Raw genomic sequence first — 23,440 nt, 5'->3', positions numbered from 1 at the left:
GGAAAATTAAGGATGATTCATATGAATTTGCTGATTTGATCAGAAACGTTTTTGTGATTAAACCTTTGATTGTCCAATTAGAATAAATTTCCAAAGTTGACTTTGTCTTTGAATTCTTTCAACAGGCATCATCAAAGGTCCTCTGCAATCAAGAAATACGTTCTGTTGGACCAAATGGTTTACTGTATGTTGGACAACGGGAGATTGGTGGAACTTCACCTTCAGATAGTAAGCCTATGTTTTTCAAATTTTCAATGAGCTTCATGACACCATCTGATTGCCTCTGTAAGTCTGTTATCATTGACAGCTTCCTGCCAATGCCTTGTAATGACACCCTCTCAGTACTGCACCAAAGGGAAAGTTGGTCTGAAATGGGGGTCATTCTGTAGATTTTATCACCTGAAAAACAATTCACCTTTATTCAACTTACATGGTAAACCCTTTCACCATACTTTATATTAAACAGCCATCTTTAAGAGATGGGAGCTGCTTAGTTTTGCTCAAAAGACTCGGCAATGAATTTTCTCAATTACATGGTAATGAAAATGTTAGAGATGTTGTATCTGACTTGTCTCCTTTATACCTTTGGGGATATTTTCTGCCATAGGAGTGGGTGACATGGTCACACAGTATGATCTCAGAGCGAAAAAGATGTACAAAATAACTTGAGTATTAAAGATCTGATGAAACTTGGTGATTATACAACCTTTCTCAAATTTCAGACAAATTAAGGTTAATTCATTTTCTGATCAATTATGATAAGACTCTCAATAGTGTAAAACACTCAAAATTGTTTCATTCAGAAAGTATTGCAGGGATGGACTATTATGGTTCTGTTCGGATAAACAAAACCTTCCAAATGGCCTGCTGTTTTTTTCTTGGGGGAATTAGTCAGCAAAGAGCCGGAGTCACAGGAGACTAATCACAATTATATTCAAAAGAACAATTAACAATGAAAAATTTACAATATCTTAGAATATAGCTGAGGGTGCCACAGAGAGTCGGTGCAACCCTCTGGGCTGTGGGAGAGAGATCTGCGACAAACCCCTTCTGCCCAACATTTTGCATCTGTATGTCTTTAACAAAACTTAGAACAATAAAAAGGAATATGATTGGTTGATACACGATGGGGTGTGCCTTATGGTTAATGAATGGCTAGACAGAGGGGAATAATTAATCCTGTTGGACTGGCACTAATATTGTTGACATATTTACTGGGTGCTTGGAAGAGATTATGGTGTCACTATTGACGAGCTTGCATGGAGGCTAATCCTTAATGAGTGTAAATTGAAGTAATTGCTGAATGTTATTCTAATATAGGTGATGACAGATTTACTTAAATGAAATAGTTCAAGACAATCTATAAGACTGTGTAGACATATCTTTTGTCTTATTGGATATTATGTCTGGGAGATTGGATCTTGATACCTTAGGCTAGTATTTATCTAAAAGCTTTAAATCTATTAAACTATGTAGACATAACTTTTGTCTTATTGAATAGTATATCTAGAAGATGTGTTCTCGTTACTTTAGGCTAGCATCTATCTGAAACTGAAAACTACTGATATTTTATATATTCATTTTACCTGATGATAAGTATTACTTGCTAAACTATAATTATATGAAATGTTGTAAAAATATTACACCATGATAACTCATAAAAGCACTTGATGTGGATCTAATTATTATAGGAAAACTTAGTATAAATGTTATATCATGATAGGACCTTGACATTAGCCTGAGTCAGTTTATCTATTAAATGTTAAGGGTAAGCTGAGGACTAGTAGAATATTTACTAATATAGTCTTGATTAATAATCTCTTTAGGGGTCCCTCATATGTCTCATATGTCCCTCACTTATCGGACCAGTGAATGTTTCATGTTTAGTTACATCCCTTTAATGTCAGTATGGTATGGAGATTTCATATTCGTAACACTTTCTTAGTTTGCCACAAGTAATGTTCTCGCTTGTGATTGGATGATGTTGAAGGTCAAGGGAACTTAGTGCGAATGATATGTAAAAAGTGCCTGTTTACACAATAACTTTAGTATTTTAAGAAACTTTACATTTTTTCTGAAATTGACCACCACTTCCGCTGCCCACATTTTGTTTTAGAGACGAGATGCTTGGAGATCTCAGGTATATCATATCATGTATATTGGCCATTATTCATAGTTGCTAACATATTCACATTGTTTTTACCTATATATGTTTAATATATGTTGTGTATATTAATCCAAGTATATTGCGCAGGTAAATATTATTCTGTATTTGAATTTATTTTGTGCGAAAGGCCTCTATACTGAATAATACTGGTTATTATTCATCCAGGTGACATTCCACTAGGGGGTGGAGTTTTGGCTCAGTAGAAATGGTTAGTTACAACCTTCAACCAGCAAAGTTGTATTATTTGATAAAGTATGTATCTGTGAGATTATATAAACGTCTTTACGAACCTTCAACATTGTGACATTGAGTATGCCATTTTTCAGGAACGAGTTGTGATAAATTCATTTATCCAGTATTGTTGCAGTATTTCATTATTTTTCATTTTATGTTACTCTACATGAAAAAATAAATATTTTAGCTTCCAAAAATATTTAGTACAGAATTTAGTGAGAAATTTAAAATCACATAATATGAAAACTCTCAACTCCTTCTGACTTCTATTGCATTTATGCATGCCACAGCCATATGAACACTTGTGGACAGAGTGAGGGGGTTACACAGACAGACTCACTTCATGACATACAAAGTTAGTTCCAGCAATTCGCGATTCCGGTAGTTGTGTATCTGCGGTATGTTGACAAATTCCCGTTTTTTCATAATGAATTTTTAGTTAAAATGACGAGCAAGCGCACCAAGTTAAAATATGGTTATTTATAATGACAATCATGTTAAAATACTAAAATAAAGTTCTTTTCTTCTTTTTTTTTGTCCGTTGCAAACACGAGCATGGATAACTTTCAGTAATTGTTCCAGAGCAACCAAGTCTATTTTGTTGTGATCACGAGTTGTCCACTTTTGATGGTTTCATGGAACTTCATGGAGGGTGTGCCTCTCTTTGTCAGACAATCTGACAACTGATCACAGGATTGAACCCATACTACCTTCGAAATCTCACCCTCTGTACCATCTGTTTGATGCCTGCAATATCTATCTTGAGATGCGTCTCACTGACAGCCTTTGTGGAATGTACATTTTCATCAAGTGACTTGTTGTCTATATTACAATCTATGGGCATATTTTTCTTGGATGTTTTGGAAACACACCTTGCAGTTTTCAAACTTCAACTTTTCCACAATTTTGTGTGCTTTTATCATGTCTTCTCCTGTTGGTTTTTCATGCTTGTGTCCAGCTCTAGCGAATCAAACATGATGTCTGGTCTGGTTTGGCCTGCAATCTTTCGTTCTTCACATAATCTAAAGTACCAGGTTCTTGAAGCATCGCATAGACACACTTTTCCAGTTTCCGCAAGTATCCATCACTATCAGATTCTCTTTGAGGCTTCAGGAAGATTTCTGAATCTTTTTCCCTTGTAAAAAAGCAGCTTTAATGTCTATTTAATGTCATTAAACATGCCACAGCCAAAACTGCTTTAAGTTTGTTTTTCCGTCTGTTGGCTAATTACTCTGAATGTTGTGTTCTTCTTCAAACCCCCGAGCTACAAATCTTGCTTTTTCTTCTTTTCTGTCACCATCCATCTTTTCTGTTGCCACCCATCTAGTGGATATCACTGAGTGCCCCTGATCAAGTACTTCTTCATATACTTTGAATTGTTTCCAGTTTTCAAGCTCCAATGCCTTGGCACATGTGACATACTGTTCATCATGTCAAGAGGATGCAATATTCACTTCTTCAATGTTGCTAATAGTTTCACTTTCAAATTTTTTAACCTTTTTCCACTGACTGATATATTTTTCATATCCAATTCACCTCTCTCACACACATTAAACCACCCATTGTATTTTCCAGTTGCTTTTCCTCCTCTTCTCCTCTACTGAATAACTTCAGCCTCCCTCCACAACTGATCTTCCTTGAGAAGATATTTCACCTTGTCATTGATCTTTGGGAGATTTGTTGAGCCATGAGTTATGTGATCTTCAACTACCTCAGATGGGCTATTTCTCTTTGACGGACTATGCCAGAGTACTCTTTGTCTTTTCAGTTGAAAGTGGTAATGCATCAGTGGAACTGCTGGTCTCTTAGTCAATTCTTTAAATTCTTGAACAATTTTATAACAGACAACATTTGGGGACTCCAACATATACTACTCAAAGTGGCACAGGTGTTGAAACTATGTAGTGCTTGGGCTACATCATGTATAGGTGTCAGAGTCTGATAAATCCCTTTTTGGCATTTTGTTCAGTATTGTCAAAGTTCAAGGTCATACTTAAAGACATAGCCTGAAAAGTTTTGTTTTCCATCTAAAGCAATACTGTAGATTGATGACATTTGGTACATTTTAGCCTTGTATGGGGTCCATTTCGAAAAAAAATATTGAGTGAGGTCAAGCTCATATTGAGGGTCATTTGTAAAATTTGTTTGCCAGTTTCAATCAAAATCTGAAATGGAATTGATAGTCATTTGTTCCCGGTGTTGCATGCGAAATTAAGAAGCCATTGAACTATTGGTTTTGATTTAAATGAAATGATTTTGAATTATCTGCCCTTAAGTCTTTGAGCCTTGGCAGTTTTGGGGGTACCTGCTTCATATTAGCCCACTTTCTGCTGATGAGTTTGGAGAGATTCTGGCTGCTGGTTGTTAGGTTAAAGTTGGTACAAAAAGTCAAAAATATGCTTTTTATTTGCAGGGAGTTAACTCTGGGCGCGGATCTGATAACGGGATCGGTTGGTCAGGATTGCTGACTTGGTAGATGCGTGTCATCGATCCCATTTGCATGGATCGATGCTCCTGAGGTCAATCACTGGATTGTCTGGTCCAGACTCGATTATTTATAGACCGCTGTCATATAGCTGGAATATTGCTTAGTGCGGTGTTAAACAACAAACAAACAAAAACATCTTTTGCCATATATGCTATATTTTGGCTTCAGTCACACCAACTAAAATTTTCAGATTTTCAACAGACGTCTTCTTCACTGTCAAAGACACACAACTAATTGTTCCCAAATAGCATCGTAACCACTCAAGCTGTGACGTATGTAATGGCAGGAACTTTACTTGTGTGTCAACACCTGTTGATATAGTTGTAAGGATCTAGCACATGGTAGTTAGTCACGTTTATCAAAGATTATTCTAATAGTTTTCTATAAAGCAGACACAGTAAGTAGATACTAATAAGGCTGCTTACTGGAGTGACAACCGCAGAAACAAGAGTATAAGCTGGTGTTATGTGTTGCTGTGAGGTCGTAATGGAATCTCCCTCTACTACCGGTTGCAAGAAGTGTGGTCGGTTCATGATCATGGGAGATCCTCATGTTAACTGCATGAGGTGCAGAAGTACTACCTGTACAGAGGAGGTTAGGTGTGAGCAGTGCTCCAATATTTCAATGAAAGCCTTCCAAAGTTAGCTGAGGCTATCTGCTAAGAGGCAAGAAGCGGATAAGAAGAAAGAAGAGGCCATCACAGCAACTGACACTGTTCAGGCCCCTGCCGCTTTCCCAGCACCTCCTCCCTGTACCCCCAGCCGACCACCAGCAGAACAACCATCTCCTGCACTCTCTATGAGCATGCTACTAGACCTATTCAAGCAGCAACAAGACATGATGAAGACGAGGTTCTCATTTAGTAACAAAGAAATGGAGATGATAAGACAGGCAGCTCTGGCTAAGAAGAGTTCCCATGTCAAGAGACCACATGGGGGACAAGCATTTGCTTCTGCAACACGCACGGCCGTAGGGCCTACCCAAGCCAACCATACCGACCAGCCAGCCAGCCATCCAACCAACCGATCAGCTGACCGACCAACCGTCTAACCAGCTGGGTATAAGGTTGCATGATTTTCCCAACAGTGATACACTGGTAGCTAAGACACCGTACTGAAGTTGCACAGACTCAAGGTCAACCCAGCCGACCGACAAGCTGGCCAACCAGCCGACCTTTAGGACACTGTACGGTCGCCGCACTGACACCAGGACAACCCAGCTGACAGACCAGCTGTCCACCCTGCTGACCATTAAGACAGCGGCAAACTCGCCGACCATCCAGTTGATAGGCCTACCGTATGATCTCCATCAACAGACAGAACCCAAGCCAGACACAAGGACCACACGGGACCATCCAGCCAACTGTTATTACCGCACAGGACCCGTTTCACACAGGAGCCATCACAAGCTGCACAGACTTTAATCATACCGGAATCCTTGACACTGGCGGATGACGAACCGCACGGGGAATACGTGGCGGACTACCGCAAATATCCACCCCACACGGGAGCTACCCACAGTCACTCGGAGGTTGAAGCGGAGTATTATGAAGACATTAATAAGGCTGACAACTCACCCCAGCAGGATTTTATGGAGGGATATACATTTGTAGAACTCATCGAGGAATTATATCACCTAATGACTGTACTCCAACCTCCTTTGAAAGAAAATTGAGATGCTGGAATATGGGGGATGTCATGCTCCCACATCTTCTCAATACATAACCAGACATTGCCTTGGCCGAGTTACGCAGGCAAGGTAGTAGACCAGATGTGAGGAAATCTACTCAAGCTCAGACATGAAGAACAACTACCCTTACCTCCATTGAAACGGAAGTTATACAAAACGCACGATGCTCACTTCCGGAATAACCAAAGTTGGATGAAGCTAGTACGCAACCAAAGTACTAATGTCACGTTACATGCTTCGCGGATTAAGGATCTGTCATAGGTTTCCAGATATTCAATGGACATTGGCACTTATATCAACTGTTTTGTACCCAGAATCAGACACATCATTCCACCATTACAGACATCTTATGAAGGCATCGATAACACGGAGACACGCCTATGACTATTAGGACTGATCAAGTTGGACTCATCCACAGCCTACTAGACACTGTAGTAAGAATGCAGGAAGACTTACTCTCCTCCTAAGTCTGGATGTCTTCACAGCTACTATGGCTTCAGGTTCAACAACTTCTAGCTCAGATTCGTTCTAAAGCTGTTTCTAACCACACCAAGAGATTGATAATGTCACAACCGATATCTGCTCCCACGACATTCAATGGGAAATTGGGACATGTAATAGACGAAGACAGACAAGATACAACAGAACGATTACAAGTAACAACTATCAGCCTAGCTACCAAGGCTCATGGATCTTCCCACCCCAGAAACATTCATGGGACAGTGGTACTACAAGCGCCAATCTTTTCAGGAGTATTTTCGTCCTCCAGACTACAAGAAACGAGGATCCCATCGCCGTGGCAGATCTGGAGGCAGAGGCAAACGCAGATTCTGACTTCCCTGTCACCCAATCCGACGTTATTGACTTTTGACCTGGTTATGTCTATGGACTGCAATTTATGCCTACCATATTTCAACATAATGTCGACCCAAGGACCAGTGGCCTTCTGTCATACGCCAAAAATTGAAAGGAAGTTACAACTGACCGCCGGATTCTAGATGTCGTGGCTCACGGATACAAATCGCACATCAAGAAACACCCTATCTTGAAGACTCAAGCTGTCAGACACAGATTTCATCTAGTTGGAGCCAAGCTAGCGGCAGCAGATCTGGCCGTCAGGAAGCTACTAAAGAAGTAAGCCATTCAGGGACGAGCGGAGATCAACAACACCAAAGGATTTTATTCTCCGGTGTTCCTAGTCCCGAAGAAAAATACAACCGATATGAGGATGATAATTGACCTAAAGATACCTAGTATCTCCGCCAAAATTCCAGATGCAATCTGTACGGAAGTAACGGTCGACGCTGAAGATAAAAGTGTTGCTTATCAGCCTATCTTTACGTCCCATCGTCACGGAAATATCGCGATCAATGGTCGAAGTTACGAGTTCAAGGTCTTACCATTCGCGATATCAATAGCCCCTTTGCTATTCACCAGGATTGCAGCACCAGTCATCAATTTTGATCACCTCCAGCTAGTTCGAATCCATGGATACCTGGACAATTTCCTAGCTTCAGACCAAGAGAAAGCACAGTTACATCAGGACATGATATTCTTGGTCCAACTTATGACCTACCTAGGCTTCCTAGTCATTTCTTCAAAGTCTGAGACCTCTCCGGTTCAAGACATCATATACATCAAGACATACATACTAAGCACACCAGAGGATCGATTCGACAAGACTATCAAGATGATTCAATCACTTTCAAGTCAACACAGCAAGTGGGTGGTGGATCTCTCTTCAAGGCAATTTAATGTCTCTACAGGATATGACCTTCAGAGGGAAGGCTGATGCTACGTCCTCTACAGACATAGATCAACTCTATACGATCCCACAGTTCGAGACTCAGTTAGCTCCCAACTTAGTATGAGACCTGCATTAGTGGACTCACAGACAGCATGTGATGAGTGGCATCCCTCTGACTTCTCCGATGCCAAAACACCATCTATTCACAGACACGTCAGATTCGGGATGGATCTTGGAATGCCGGAGAGAAGAACCTTCATATCAACTGCAAGGAAATGAAGGCAATCTATTCAGCCATCCTGGAATGGAAGATACATCTCTCCAAATCATCCATCCTTAGAGCCATGGACAACACCACAGCCGTGAGCCCACTTCCAGAAACAGGGAGGAACCAGATCCAGCTCCCTGATGATGGAGACAACAGGATTGTTTTCCTTGGCAGACTCCTTCAATTGCCGGATGGAAGCGAGACATATACCCGGGAAAATGAACATCCTTGCAGACAGCCTTTCTTGCCAGGGGAGAATAGTGGCAACAGAATGGACCTTACGTCCCCAGATCTTTGCTAGGATAACCACATTATAGGACACACCGCACCTGGATCTATTTGCCACCTTCCTGAACAATCAACTTCCGGTTTATGTCAGTCCAGCTCCCGACCCAAGAGCTCACCAGATCGATGAACTCTCGGTAGATTGGACGGGTCTGTTTGCATACACATTCCCACCATGGTCCCTCCTAGACAAAGTTATCCACATGGTGGAGGAGACAGATTGCATAATAATCCTGATAGCACCAATATGGCCCAGCAGAGCGTGGTTCCCAAGATTACTAAGACGACTAATGGAAGAACCTATCCAGTTACCACCTCCGTCGAGATCCATTACGACAACCCAACCCCAGCATTTTCCACGACAATTTGTCCAGCCTTCATCTAACCGCTTGGAAGTTATCATGCAGAAAATGCAGACATCCGGATACTCTGAGCTTGCCTCAGAAACTGTGGCAAGATCATGGAGACCTTCATCCTCCCTTATATATGACAACAGATGGAGAAGACGACAAGGGATTATAACTAATGCTATATCCATCCCTATGGTAGCGGATTTTCTACTACTTCTAGGTCAAGACAATAAATTCTGACATGGGACGATAGACGGTTATAGATCTGCTCTTCAATCTGTACTTCAACATGACGGATCATCAATCGGAAACCATCCCATTCTAAACAGACTAATGAGATCCTTTCTACTAGAAGATGTTCGCACACCTCGTATCTTCCCCAAGTGGAATCTATCTGCTGTACTATCGGCACTGTTAACATTACGAGCCCATGGCTAATGTGACCTTTCTCCAAAAATCCAGGAAAGCTTCCTTCCTTCTAGCCATAGCGACAGCAGCAAGAGTTTCAGAACTACATGCCTTGGACTGTTCAAGCTATGACCAATATTGGACCTCAATAACTCTAAGATCGCTCCTAGACTTCGCAGCCAAGAATCAATCTCCCAACAATGGGACCATTGCCACAGACACTATACCATTCCTGCTTTGGGACCAACAGTGGATCACCCAGACAGACTTCTCTGTCTCATCAGAGCTCTCAAGTTCTATCTCGCGGCTACAGACCCACATAGACGCCATCGAAGGAGACTCTTATCTTGCAGGACTCATTCCAACAAGGACATTACCAAGGCTACGATAGCGGGCTGGCTAAAAACTACTGTTGCACTACTTATACACAAGCTCAGAATTCCACGCCACGTCAGCTCATGAAATCAGAGCCCTAGCCACGAGTCTTGCTTCATGGACATCAGTCTCAGTAGAACAAGTAGGTTCCAGCTGTCAGTGGGCCTCACAAAACACTGACACCAGTTTTTACTTGAGTGACGTGCAACTGGACCCAGAGGGCATATATTCCCTTGGTCCTATTGTCGCGGCACAAACTATACTCACACGCAAAAGGAACGCAAGTCGAGTATGCAGTATACATGTTATTTACTTTCAACAGTAAAGACAAGAAATACTTATAGGGCAAGATTGACAAAAATTTGACTGAAGACAGTTTAATGGATTAAAAGGCAGATGACATAATTGTTTTTTTCAAATGTTAAGGGCTTACACAGTTTCGGGTGAATACCCAAAATGTCATTCAATACCTTGTGTGACCACCATTAGCATTGATCACTGCCACACATCTCCTGTACATTGAGTGGGTCAGACGACTTGTGAAGGCCCTAGGGATCCTCCAGCACACATCCAGAGCAGCTGTGCGTAATTCATCGGCAGTTGTAGGGACTGGGCGCACATTGTGCAGATGCCTTTGAACCTCATCCCACAAGTGTTTGATGGGGTTGAGTGAGATCAGGGCTGAGGGCTGGCCACAGTAGAACACAGATGTTGTGTTGTTGCAGAAAGGCCATGGTAGCTCTGGCAACATGGGGACGAGCGTTGTCCTGCTGGAAAATGTGTTGTTGATGTTGTGCAAAAAATGGAACAACGTGGGGTCTGATCACTTGGTCGATATACGTCTGAGCAGTGACGCCATGTCCCCGACCTTGACCAACATTCAGAAAGCACATGGGTCCAAGTCTCGCATTAAGTCCAGTCCCTGCCCATATCATGACACTAGGTCCACCCCATGGATCCCTTTCCACAACGTCTCTGTCAGCAAAACGATCACATCGGCGACGCCAAATTCTGACTCTTCCGTCTGCATGGGAGACACAAAAGCGACTTTCATCAGAGAAGATGACTAGCCTCCACTCACGATGACGCCAATTGTGATGACCCTGTGCGCACTGAAGTCGTGCTTGTCGATGCCGTTGTTGGAGAATAGGACGACGTGCTGGTCGGCGACATCTGAGGTTGTTGGAATGGAGACGTCGGATCACAGTGTCCCGGCTAATGTGTCGATTATGTTCCTATGGTCTGTCGAGCACTTTCACTTGCAGTTAGGAACGGATGTCGCTGGTGATGACGATTAATCTGCTGATCTTGTCATGGTGTGGTGACCTTAGGACGACCGCTCTGAGGAGGGTCATCTGTGGTCTGTGTAGCATTGTATCGATGCAGGAGACGGTAAATTGTGGTTATGTTAATGTTGAAATGATGGGCAACATCTTTGACAGACTCTCCAGCTTCCAAACGTCCGATAGCCTGGTTTCTCTGAATTTGGCATTGTTGACCAAGGAGTGGTAGGTCCAAGAATCGGCCACAGTTTTATACCCACTACAGTTCGTGACAGTTTGTGCATTTTCGATTTTTGCAAGAAGTTGGTGCATGATACCCACATATTCATTGAAATGGTGCGTTTCGGCGATTCGTTTATGTTGCGTTTTTACTCAGGGCTTCGAAAACACCTCTCGGTCTTCACTACATGCTTAAACTTGTATCAATTTATGGTTCTGTGTTTGTTACCTATTTGCTTAAAACCACTTGCATTTCTTTTGCATGTAAGTATATATTCTGTCTATTAGGTGTAAGAAGCACCTTGAGTATCAACTGCTTCCAGTGGACTGGAAGTGACATCATAACCAAAAGTGACGTCAGCACTGGAAATAGAAGTACAAGGTCCATCTAATCAGGAAATGACGTCTTGTTAGAAATAGACCTTGATAGACATCATTACCTAATAAAAGGGAAGTGACGTCAGCACTGGTATTTGTGTCACACATCCAAATTTAACAAAAAATGATGTCATTAAGCTGAAATAGATTAGAAATGACCTCATTATTACGAACAAGATCAGCAAATATAACAATAATTCTAGTGAAGGTATCCCATATTTGACTTAATTCTTGATACATTTCTGATTTTCCTCTGTCCTCTAAGGGAATTTCAGAGGAAATTATCTTGAGTTGGATCAGAATCATTAAATAATGATTTCCAGAAGAGGATTATTGTCAATTACACAGGGAGATACTTAAGGCAGGTCTCTCCTGGTCCCTCTGGTATATTTTCGCAGAGATTTAATAGAGGTAGAGATTTTGTAACAATTATCAAACAATAGTTGTCATTGTTAATAATTCTAAGAATACTACCTCTATTACATCTGAAGTACTCCTACCGACCTCCCAAATTCATCTACTTCTCGTGGTTAGATGTGGGGAAAAAGTTCCCGCCACTGCAAACATCATAGCTTTGGTGGTTACAATGCTACTTGGGAATAACTAATTGTGTGTGATTGACAATGAACAGGACGTCTGTTGAAAATCTGAAAATTTTAGTAAGTGTGACTGAAGCCAAAATACAGGATTTATGACAGAGATGTAATAGAGGTAGTATTCTTAGAATTATTAACAATGATAACTATTGTTTGATTTTTGTTATTATGTTCCAAGCCTTCTTTCATTTTATTTCATTAAGTAATTCTGTTTTTGCCCAATGGTTGTTTATCAGTCTAGGAGCTCTTCAGTTTTCTTTTCTGATAGCACTTTTTCACGTTTTTCTCTTTCTTTTCTCTTATATGATGAATATTTAATCGTTTCTCCACCTATCATTAAAATCAGCGTTTCAAAGAATAATTGATCATCAATTCTGAATTCTGTACAATTTTTGTGAGTTAGATTTTGTTTTTTGGTATTGGAAATTTCATTTATAATTAGTTCCACATATTTTGTGTCCCTCAAAAGAGATTTATTTAATTTCCAGAACCAGTGCCGTCACCCAAGGAGCATCTTGCTCAATGTTTCAGTTTTCATAAAGCATTGAGTTATATATAGAGAGGGTTCCTCCATTATATTTTCTGGATCAAATTTGTGTCATTGCTTTTGTACTACTTTCACTTTTCACGGATATTTTCATTTGGAAATGGCTACGCCCGGAGTATCGCAGTGGCACGAGTGTGATTCTGGAGATATTGATAGTCATTTTAGCCAGCTGGAAAGTTTGTTCATTGTGAAAGACATTACAGAAAATGAGAAGAAGGTTGCTTGCTTTCATTTGTCATTGAGAGGTGAGGCGAAGCGGTTTTTCACCACATTATCGATGGATCAACAGTCAAGGTATGAATCATAAAATTAGCTTTCGCGGAGCGCTTCAGACCAGCGAGATCATCAGTGACTTTTCAACAAGAAATGTCAGATAGGAAGCAGGGAGAAATGGCTGTGAAACTCAAATATTCAACCATGGATCGAGTTACCAAGGCATTTCCGGATGCTACCGATGATGCATCACGGTCAGCACTGACACCTGAGGTGAGACAGAAATTATCATGGCTAGTGTCAGATGATGTAACCTTTGATGGACTGGTTAGGAAAACAGAACAAGTAAAGAGGGACACTGCCTACATCAACATGATTCAGTCAGATGGGAATAACGTTAGTGAGGGACAAAATGCTATTTTGTTGGAATTAGCTAAGAAGATCTCAGAACTAAGTGTTTATCAAGAGCAATTAACAGCTTCAGTGGCAGCAGTTTCAAGAAATAATCCAAGGAATGATAGATGCTACAAGTGTAATCAGCCGGGACATTTTGCACGTTTTTGCAATCAGCAGGAAGGGAGGAGAGGATTTAACGTCAAGTGTGACAGGTGTGGAAGAATGGGTCTTATGGCAAGGGACTGTAGAGCTAGATTTCCAGTCTCAGGCAGAAGAGGTCAGGAAAACTAAACTGAAAGGCAGAAGAAAATACTGATAAAACTAAACAGACACTGGCAGTTACATGTTCTGTGGTCAATAAACTCATGTAACGTTCTACTGCTTCTTTTTGTTGCCTTAAAGTCCATTTAACAATTGAGTTTAAAATGGAGTGCTTTGCCCAAACGCAGGCTACAAAAGTGCAATGGGACTCAGTTGCAGAAAAGTCTTGTCAAAAACATGATGCACTTGCATATCGTGGATGGTATGGGTATAAAAGACACCCAAAACTGTTAAGATGGCTTTCGTTATTTCGATTCATCAGCCATGCCAAGATTATTAGGAAATGAGAGACAACAAGCGATCAGAAGACTGCAAGCACGCCAGAGTGCACAGGTCGTTGCAAATGTATTCAATGTCAATGTCAGAACGATATATCATTTGCAACATTGCCACAACACCACCACCACCACCGACGACCGACTGTGTAGTGGTCGCCCTAGGGTCACTACTCTCAGACAAGATCAGTTCATGATACGCCAACATCTGCAGAACCGATTCCGAATGGTCACAGAAACAGCTCGGCAAACCATTGGCAACCACCAGCGTGCCATCAGTGATTGTACAGCCCGACGTGGCCTTACTGCCAACAACATCTCGTGCCACCGTCCTGCTTGTGTACCCATCCTGAGAGATCGTCACCGACAGGCCCGACTGCAATGGGCCAGGCAGCATCAAAATTGGCGTCAACAGCAATGGAGAAGAATCATCTTCACTGATGAAAGTCGCTACTGTGTTTCAACGGTGGATGGCAGTGTCAGGGTCGGGCGAAGGAGGGGCGAACGTTATGCTTATGCTTGTGTTATGGAACGAGACCCGTAGGGCGGCCCAAGCATCATGGTTTGGGGTGGAATCGGACTGAACCAGAGAGTGGGACCTGTGGTCTTTCAGAATATTGGTCCAGGCAGGGGTAATGGCATCACATCTCTCCGCTACATTGACCAAGTCCTCAGACCCCATACTGTGCCTTTTTTTGCCCGTCAACAAAACCATACCTTTCAGCAAGACAACACCCGTCCCAAAACTGCCAGAGTCACCAGCAACTTCCTCCAGCAGCACAACATCCAAATCATGCCTTGGCCTGCCCTCAGTCCAGATTTGAATCCCACTGAACACTTGAGGGATGAGATTCAACGCCGACTCAACGATGTACGCCCAAGGCCAACAACTGCAACAGAACTGTGTGTAGCGTTCCTGAGGAAATGGGCCCCATATCCCAATGGCCTTCATTTACAGGCTAGTCCACTCCATGTACAGGAGATGTGTGGCTGTAGTCAATGCCCATGGTGGCCACACCAGGTACTGATTTTGAACCCCCCAGCTGATGTCTTCTGGTGCCTCCCCAAATTCACAATTCGCAAAAACAGACTGTTAATTTCATGTGGGTCAAACACTGACTGTCTCCGATGTCTTTACATATGTAAGCATTTGAAAATAAAGATATTTATATGATACATCCACATGATGTTTCTTTTGCCTTTCAGTGTAGATGTTGCTAGTGAGGATAGCCGAGACTCTCTGGCAACCAAGGTGGTATCAGCGACATGTGTAAATTCACAAAATGCGAGAAGAATTGAAGTTGAAGGTGAATAAGGGGGATACAAATTGAAATGGCTTATTGACTGTGGTGCTGAAATTAGCATTGTAACAGAAAATGTAGCAGGACGAGCTAGAGGTTAGAGACTTCCTCCATTAGTAGTACCTCATACTGTGTCAGGGGCTGATATGGGAACTGCAAGGGATATAGTTACATCATGCAAGGTGGGAAAACAGAATATTCAAGAACACCGTTTCACTGTGGTAAAAGATTCAATATATCCAGCTATAATTGGGATGGACTTATTCTCACAACTGGATGTAAAATTTAGTATGGGAATTGACATTCTGTATGATTCATCGCATGTTTCTCAGAAGAACAGTAATACTAATGCGTCAGTGTCTCATATTTCACCAACAGTCAGTGTGTGTCATGTGTTCGTGGAACATTCAGTTAAAGTGCCATCCTGAAGTATGAATATTGTACATGGAACTGTTTCATCCTCGGTCTCACCAGGTATAACAGCTGTGCTTGAGTCAGCAGGCATTTTTGGATGTGAATGTTTTGGAATAGGGTGTGGTCGAGTACTCGATACAGTGCGAAACAACCATAAAGTGCTACTTCACCTTACCAACCCCTACAATACCACAACAGAGTTAACTGTTGGATCAGTGGTTGCAACATTTTCACCCACTTCTCATGATTCACCTGTTATTGCAAGTCTTCAAATCAACAGCAACAATGAGGCAAACAGGAGTATGAAGGTTGACAAGATGGCTCAAACATTGTCAAATAATTATCATGTAGCTGAAAATGACAAGAGTGAGTGAGTGAATATTGCTTAACGCCACATCAGCAATTTTGCAGCTATTCGCAGCTGAAAATGACAAGAAGCGCATCTACATGGTAATACAAGATAATGGCAACATGTTTTCAATGGAAGGTGAAATAGGCCACACAACCGTAATTGAACATTCAATACCAACTGGAAATGTAGCACCTAACTACAAGGTATTGTGTGGACTTCAGATCTACCAATGATCGGACTATCAGTGACAGTTTTCCTCTTTCTAGGATTGATGACAGTCTGGCAGCCCTTGGACATGAACAAAGCTTACTACCAGGTGCCTATAAAAGAAGAAGACAAAGAGAAGACTGCATTTACCTGTCACAAAGGATTATTTGAGTTCAATGTAATGCCTTTTGGTCTAAAAGGTGCACCCGCGACTTTTCAACATCTCATGATGACTATTTTTGGTGACCTCAATTGGGAAATTTTGCTGATCTACCTGGACGATGTGATTGTGTATTCGTGAAGCTTGGATGAATATGTGGAACATTTGAACCTTGTTTTCAAAAGAATTAGAGATGCTGAAATTGAACCCCAAAAAGTGTGCATTTGCAAGGGCAGAAGTTATATACCTGGGACACATTATTAACACTGAAGGTGTTAACCCTAACCTTGGCAAGGTTAATGCTATCAGACAGTTTCCAAGACCTGGAAGTGCAGCTGAAGTGAGGATGTTTGTCGGTATGGTATCATACTATAGAAGATTTATCCATGGATTTGCTGACATTGTGAAGCCTCTGACATATTGGATGCAAAAAAGCATTGTATTTAAGTGGATAAATGAATGTGAGTGATCTTTTGTGAACCTAAAAGAGAAACTGTTGTCAGCTCCTATTTTGGCTTATTCTGATTTTACCAAGGAGTTTGTGGTAGAGACTGATGCGAGTGATGTCGGCTTAGGGGCGATCCTTACGCAAGATGGGAGGGTGATTGTCGCACAGAAGACCCGCCAGACGTCCCATTTTGACAGGAAACCCCGTCAGACACATCTGCAGTAGTGCAGACAGCATCTATGCTGGACGGCACTGGGGACAAGTTCTATTCACTGACGAGGTTCCTTTTCACCTCAGCCACAGCGATGAATGGATTCGAGTGTACCGACGTCAAGGTGAACGTTATGTCAATCATTGTGTCATGGAAGAAGATCGTTTTGGGGGCGGCAGTGTTATGGTATGGGGCGGGATTACAGCAAGACAGAGGACCTGTTTGATAGTGGTAGGGGGAAATCTCAATGGACAGCGCTCCCGCAACGAGATCATCGGCCCTGTTGTTTCTACCGTTTTTTGTGTCGTCATGGCCCAGGCATTACCTTTCAACATGGCAACGCCCGGCCTCATATTGCTCAACTTGTTCAGGATTCTCTTCAACAAAACAATGTGAATGTCATCCCCTGGCCGGCTCGCTCCCCTGATCTCTCACCAATCGAGCACATGTGGAATGAGATGGATCTGCGCCTCTGACGTCAACCACGTGTTCCACAGACACTCCAGGAACTTCGAAACATGCTCCAGCAGATGTGGACAGATATTCCACAGGACTTTGTGAGATGCCTGGTCCATTCCATGAGACGAAGATGTGTTGCTTGCATCGCAACCAGGGGTGGACACACACACTATTGATTTGTAAATTGACATTTTGGCATGTTCATGTTTTTATATGAAATCACACATTTTCTAAAGTCAGCATGGCAAATTAAACCATTTGAACACTTACAGGAGTCTTTTATCTGTTGCAAACCAAAATTGTTTCAGATTTGGTAGAAAACATAACTTTGCATTAAATCTTATTCAATGTCACAGGAACTTTTGTTGTACAGTATATATAACGAAATTGTGTGCTGCTATGGACTGCCAGAGGGACTACACTCTGACCAAGGCCGGAACTTTGAAGCTAAACTTCTCCAAGAGTTGTGCAGCAAGCTTGGGATGAAAAGAACAAGAACCTCTCCATAGAACCCTCAGCGCAATGGACAGGTTGAAAGAATGAATAGAACTCTAGCTGAAAGACTAGCTCTTCAAATAGAAGCACATGACCAAAAGGATTGGGATGAGAAGTTACCGTCAGCACTGTCAGCTATTCGCACATCAATAAATAAGGTTACAGAAGAGACCCCATTCAAGATTGTGTTAGGCCAATCCCCTAGAGACAAAACAGACAGTGATGTAAGTGGAAATCAGAAACAGGTGACTGATTCATCAGCTAAATTGAGTGAATTAGCGGATTTGCAGAAGACTGTGAGAGAGAAGATTTTGAAAGAGCAAGAGCAGAGGTGTGAAAAGAAACAGCATACCAAGTTTATGTTACTCCATTCAAAGAAGGCGAAAAGGTGTGGCTATATCATCCTCAACAAGTGCGCGGAACATCTCGGAAACTCATCTCAGAAAGATGGGAAGGGCCTTTTCGTGTTGATAGCCAAATTGGTGAAAATACTTACCGTATTCACACCTGTGAAGGAAATGGACGCTCATGTGTCATCAATTACCGACATGTTGAGAGACCGGACCGCTTGACTACAAGTAGTAGTGGTAGTGATAATGCTAGAGACTAGTGTTGTGAATGTGGACACTGAATGTCAATCTTCAGATTCACCTGACATTGACAACTCTACAGGCAGCATCAACATTCCAGGAGGTGCAAGTGACATTGTGTTGGGACTTGATGATGTGTTCCAAGCAAGTGTTGTGAAACAAAATTCAACAGACAATTGCCAGAGGCATTCCAATCGGATTCGCCAGCCCCCAAAGTGGCAGAGTGACTATCATGTTTACATTGACTGTATTTCTAGTGAAAATGCCTATTGGCATGTTTGACAATATGTAAATGCAATTAATTATTAATAGTCTTGTATTTGTAATTTTCACATTCACCTGTTTTATGCTTACCTGTAAATAATACTTTATTATCATCATCTGTTTAATCAATGTCTAATTTCTTAGTATGTATGATTGTATCTGAGAGGGAGGAATGATGTAAGGGAGGTAACTGTAAACCCGGAAGTATTTCTATAAATAGAACGCAATGTTAACATAGTTTGGAATGGTTGTGTGAGTGTTGTGATGATGTCATCATAGTAATACCGTTGTGTTGTCAGTTATTGTTTTGATCTGAACATAAGTAAACATCGTTTGAATTGACTGGCGCCTTGAGTCTTCTTTCAATAGCATTGAAATGTTCTAAATATAAAACCATAAAAGCATTGCCACATTAACCAAAACATTCAATAGCTATAGATTTAACGGGACATTAGCAGAACGCATGTACATACTAAAATTCATGTTTCACTATGTCTAATAGAAAAGGTATTAGACCTATATTCTGAGATATCATATTGTTGTGTAATATCAATTGTACTAGACATATATCCACTCTTATTAGATGGTTGTTTAACTCGTGGTCGAGTTACAAGTAAAACAGGGAATATTGTAATGTACAAGCCTTTTGTATATTTTGGTCAATTGACAGTGAGATTAATCAGATTGTACATGTTGCATGCAATACTGCATACAACCGTATACATATATGTTATTGCTACATAAATTAACGTATATCACCACTGATCTTACTGACTGTTTAATGTGAAAAAACAAAATGTGAATACGTTCTAAATCACTTTGTTTCGATTTGGTAACGTGATAGTTCATATGACGTCACCTAGATTCGTTCCATGAAACTACTTCTTGTAGCATAATGGCCTAAATCCGCCTTGTAAATCCGCCTTGTATGGCTACAAGAATTGTATCTTGTCTATCTAAATGCATTGTATATTACTACATAGCCGTGACACGACATAAAATACCTTTTGTCACCGGTGGAATGCAATTTCCCTCCGTTCCTTCGACTGTATCCTCGAGCCGAGAGAGTACTTCCTGTATGAAGTCACTTTGTTGACACTTTTAGCAGTTGTAAATAATCTCAGGCTGGAGAGAGATTACCGGTTTGATCCGAGAGATGTGAGTTGTGATTTACGTATTTTATATTTCTTGTATATTTTATCAACTAAATGTAATGCTGAAAGGATAATTGAATTCTTCATAATGTAATAAATGTTTATTGTGTATTTCTTAATTGTGAAATTGTTCTTGATAATTTAAATAATTAAAACTGTGTGGTTGGTGGTATTGGGAGTGATCCACGATTCTCTACCCAAAGTTCTACCCCAATACCCACCCCCTGAACCGTTACAGAGGCCAACGTCACGCAACTGTTCTGATTTGGATATATAACATTAGTTGGTTGGTTATGAAAGAAGGAGCGCCAATATATAAAAAACCCGACACTCCAATTCACACGTGTTTACTCAGATGAGGGACAAAAATACCAAACTGGGATTACAGTAGAAACGAAATGCGAATTACGCGAAAAGAATACAAACGAAATGCAATTCAAATACGATGAAGAAAAAATAGAAAATGAACATAGTGGCGCGACCACTTTCCCCTCTTTCTTTAATGTCAATGGTGATCACTAGAAGTGTCTTATTGCATCAGCCACTCTCCAGAACTTTGCCATGCTGGTGGGTGTCGTGTCCTTGTGGATTGTCTGGGCGGCTGCACTGGAACCTGTCTTGGGTTGTTCTGAATCTCATGTTGGACGATGTCTTTGTCCTCATCACTATCCTCATCAGTGCTGTGAGGATTGTCCTTTTCAGTTAAGCCTCTTATTGGCTCATTGGTTACCACAGATTCTGTTGACGGTTTGATCGGGTAACAGCAGACAATGGGAACATCGTAAGTTTTTGATCGGAATTGAGTCTTTGTGAACTTACGAAGTTGGCATTTGTCTTTTGTAATGTTGACAACCATGTATTTGTCTCTGGCATTTGTTTTCTCCTTCTCCCCCTTTATATATACGAGATCGCCAATTTGTATGTCTGATCGATCAAACAGAGTTTTGCCATGAGCCTTTGACTTACTGCTATATGGATGGTTGTTAAGGCGGGTAAGATGCTGTTTCATGATGATGTCACGATCATCCATTGTTAGCTGTGCGCCAGTTATTTGGTCTCGCTGAGTGAATACTTCTCGGGCGACATTCCACTCTTCCTCAGTCTGCTGTTGAGATTAGCTGTTACAAGTGCGATAGTGGATCGAGACAAAGGACCTCCCTCTGGTGAGAGGTTTAAGCACTCTAAGCCAAGTTCAGAGATTGCCTTTTCTGCAACAGGATTCTTGTTGGGGTTTTTGCAGGAGCCAATATCAAGAGTTATCCCATGTTTTGACGGAAACAGGATCTCTGACCAGAGCCTGAAACCCAGGTGCTGGATCAACTCGTATGATGACTCCACTTTCACCGAGATTGCGAATATCTGCAGAGAGACACAGAAGGGCGTCACGTAGTTCGTTATGTCGCTCATTTTCTACAAAACATGTGAGAGTGAACGAGGATACTGTTTCTCGTAAGACACAGATAAGTTGGCCATATCTTTTCATGATATCAGCTGCGAAGGATGACCCAGTGGATGGAGGTGGAGTGGTTGAGCTTTGCGGAAACAACTGTGCTGGAATGGTTTTGAGGGACGCACAATGATGACAGGAGGAAGATACTTCTTGTAAGGCTTTGTCGAGGTCCAAGGCATGAAAGTATCTACGAAAAAGCTGTTTTGTTTGGTAGACACTTGGGTGGCTGAAGCGGATGTGTATAGCAGTCAGCAGACCATGAAGAACTGCTCTTGGGACAACCACACGTTCTCGTACTTTGTTGAAAGGCAAAGTGTCACGCACCACCAAAAGGCCATCTGAAGCAATGCACACTTCATTGAGATATCGCTTAACATCTGGGATATTTGTAGCCTTTTTACCAGGTCTCGTTCCTTGAGTTAAGTGAGAATGAGTTCGACGTAAATCTGGACACTCATGTTGTGTGACATGCCAGGCAGTTCTGCTTGTAAAAGGCATGCGTATTCCTCCTTCAGTAACGTCCTTGACTGTTAACTCTCGAATTACAGAGTCTGAAAATTCATTCACAAACTTGCACACCTGACATCGTTGATCATTGCATTCCATGGGATTTCTGCTACTGTAGTCGGAGGGGATGTTAGTAGCTCCAGTGATGTGTGTAATCAGTACATTGTAGCGACTGATGGTCGACAGGAATGTGGTCACTCGTGAACTGTTTGAGAACTCTCCCCGTTGAAGTTTCTCGTGTGCTTGAACACAGGGCCGACTATCAGTGAGGATTTGAGTTTTCTGAGAGGAGGCCATGATGTACGGGGCAAAGTGTTTCACTGAAGCTCCTATTTCTAATGCTTCAACTTCACAGGGTAGCCATGTTACCTGATAATGTTTTAGTTTTGCATTATAAAATCCAGCCAGCATGACCTTGTCATCTCTTGTAGTATACAATGTAGATGCGATTCCATGAGATTTCACGGATGCATCAGTGACAATAGTGAGGCTATCACTAGGTCTGGGTATCGTGATGCATTTGTGATTTTGTAAAGAGTCTTGAGCCTTTTTGAAGGATGTTAGTGAAGTATCAGACCATCTTATTTTTTCAGCTGATGGTCGTCCAGCAGTCATCAAGTCTAGAGGATGGAGAAGATCTGCATAGCCTGGTAATACTCTGCTCATAGCCTTGTAGGCACCGACAAATGAACGTAACCCCTGGATGGTTGTAGGTGGTTCAATCGAAGCAAGGGCAGCTATTCTGTGGCTACTTGCTGTCAATGTACCATTTTTCCACATCCAACCAAGTATTGTGGTAGACAGTGGACAAATGACTGTTTTTGGAGCAGATATGCGCAAGTTGTTTCGGCGGAGAGCATCAAGAACAAGCCTCCAATTTGAGAGAACTTCTTCAGGTGTATTCCCTCCACAAAACAAGTCTTCTGCCAGTTTAACTACGAGTCCATCCTGAACAAGGTGGCCTAGAACTCGACACATCAATTCTTCCAGACAGGTTTCCGATCCTGGCATTCCCATTGCACTTCGAGTGTAGACTCTAACGCCCTTATAGGGAGTGACGATACCACAAAAGCGCATAGAAGAGTGAGATAGTGGAATCTGATAAAAGGCACCGTTCTACTTCGACACCTTTGGGTTAAAAACATCATCAAACTCTCGGTGCAGAGCAGCAAACTTATCACATATGTCA

At 41.7% G+C, this 23,440-nt stretch overlaps 1 protein-coding gene across 3 annotated transcripts in view; it reads left to right on the top strand.

The window, feature by feature from the left end:
• Positions 1–23,440, top strand: part of LOC139468148 (protein N-terminal asparagine amidohydrolase-like) — a 638,951-nt gene that overhangs the window by 192,617 nt on the left and 422,894 nt on the right. For all 3 annotated transcript variants that reach the window (XM_071249923.1, XM_071249922.1, XM_071249924.1), the window contains one exon: positions 126–228. In XM_071249923.1, the coding sequence (XP_071106024.1) occupies positions 126–228 (103 nt within the window). The remainder of the gene's footprint in view (positions 1–125; positions 229–23,440) is intronic.

The sequence above is a fragment of the Haliotis cracherodii genome, unplaced genomic scaffold (genome assembly GCF_022045235.1).
Source record: "Haliotis cracherodii isolate W230 unplaced genomic scaffold, xgHalCrac1.p SCAF_2, whole genome shotgun sequence".
Classification (NCBI taxonomy): Eukaryota; Metazoa; Mollusca; class Gastropoda; order Lepetellida; family Haliotidae; genus Haliotis; species Haliotis cracherodii.
The sequence above is the reverse complement of the archived record's forward strand: the minus strand, read 5'-3'. Positions and strand labels throughout refer to the sequence as shown.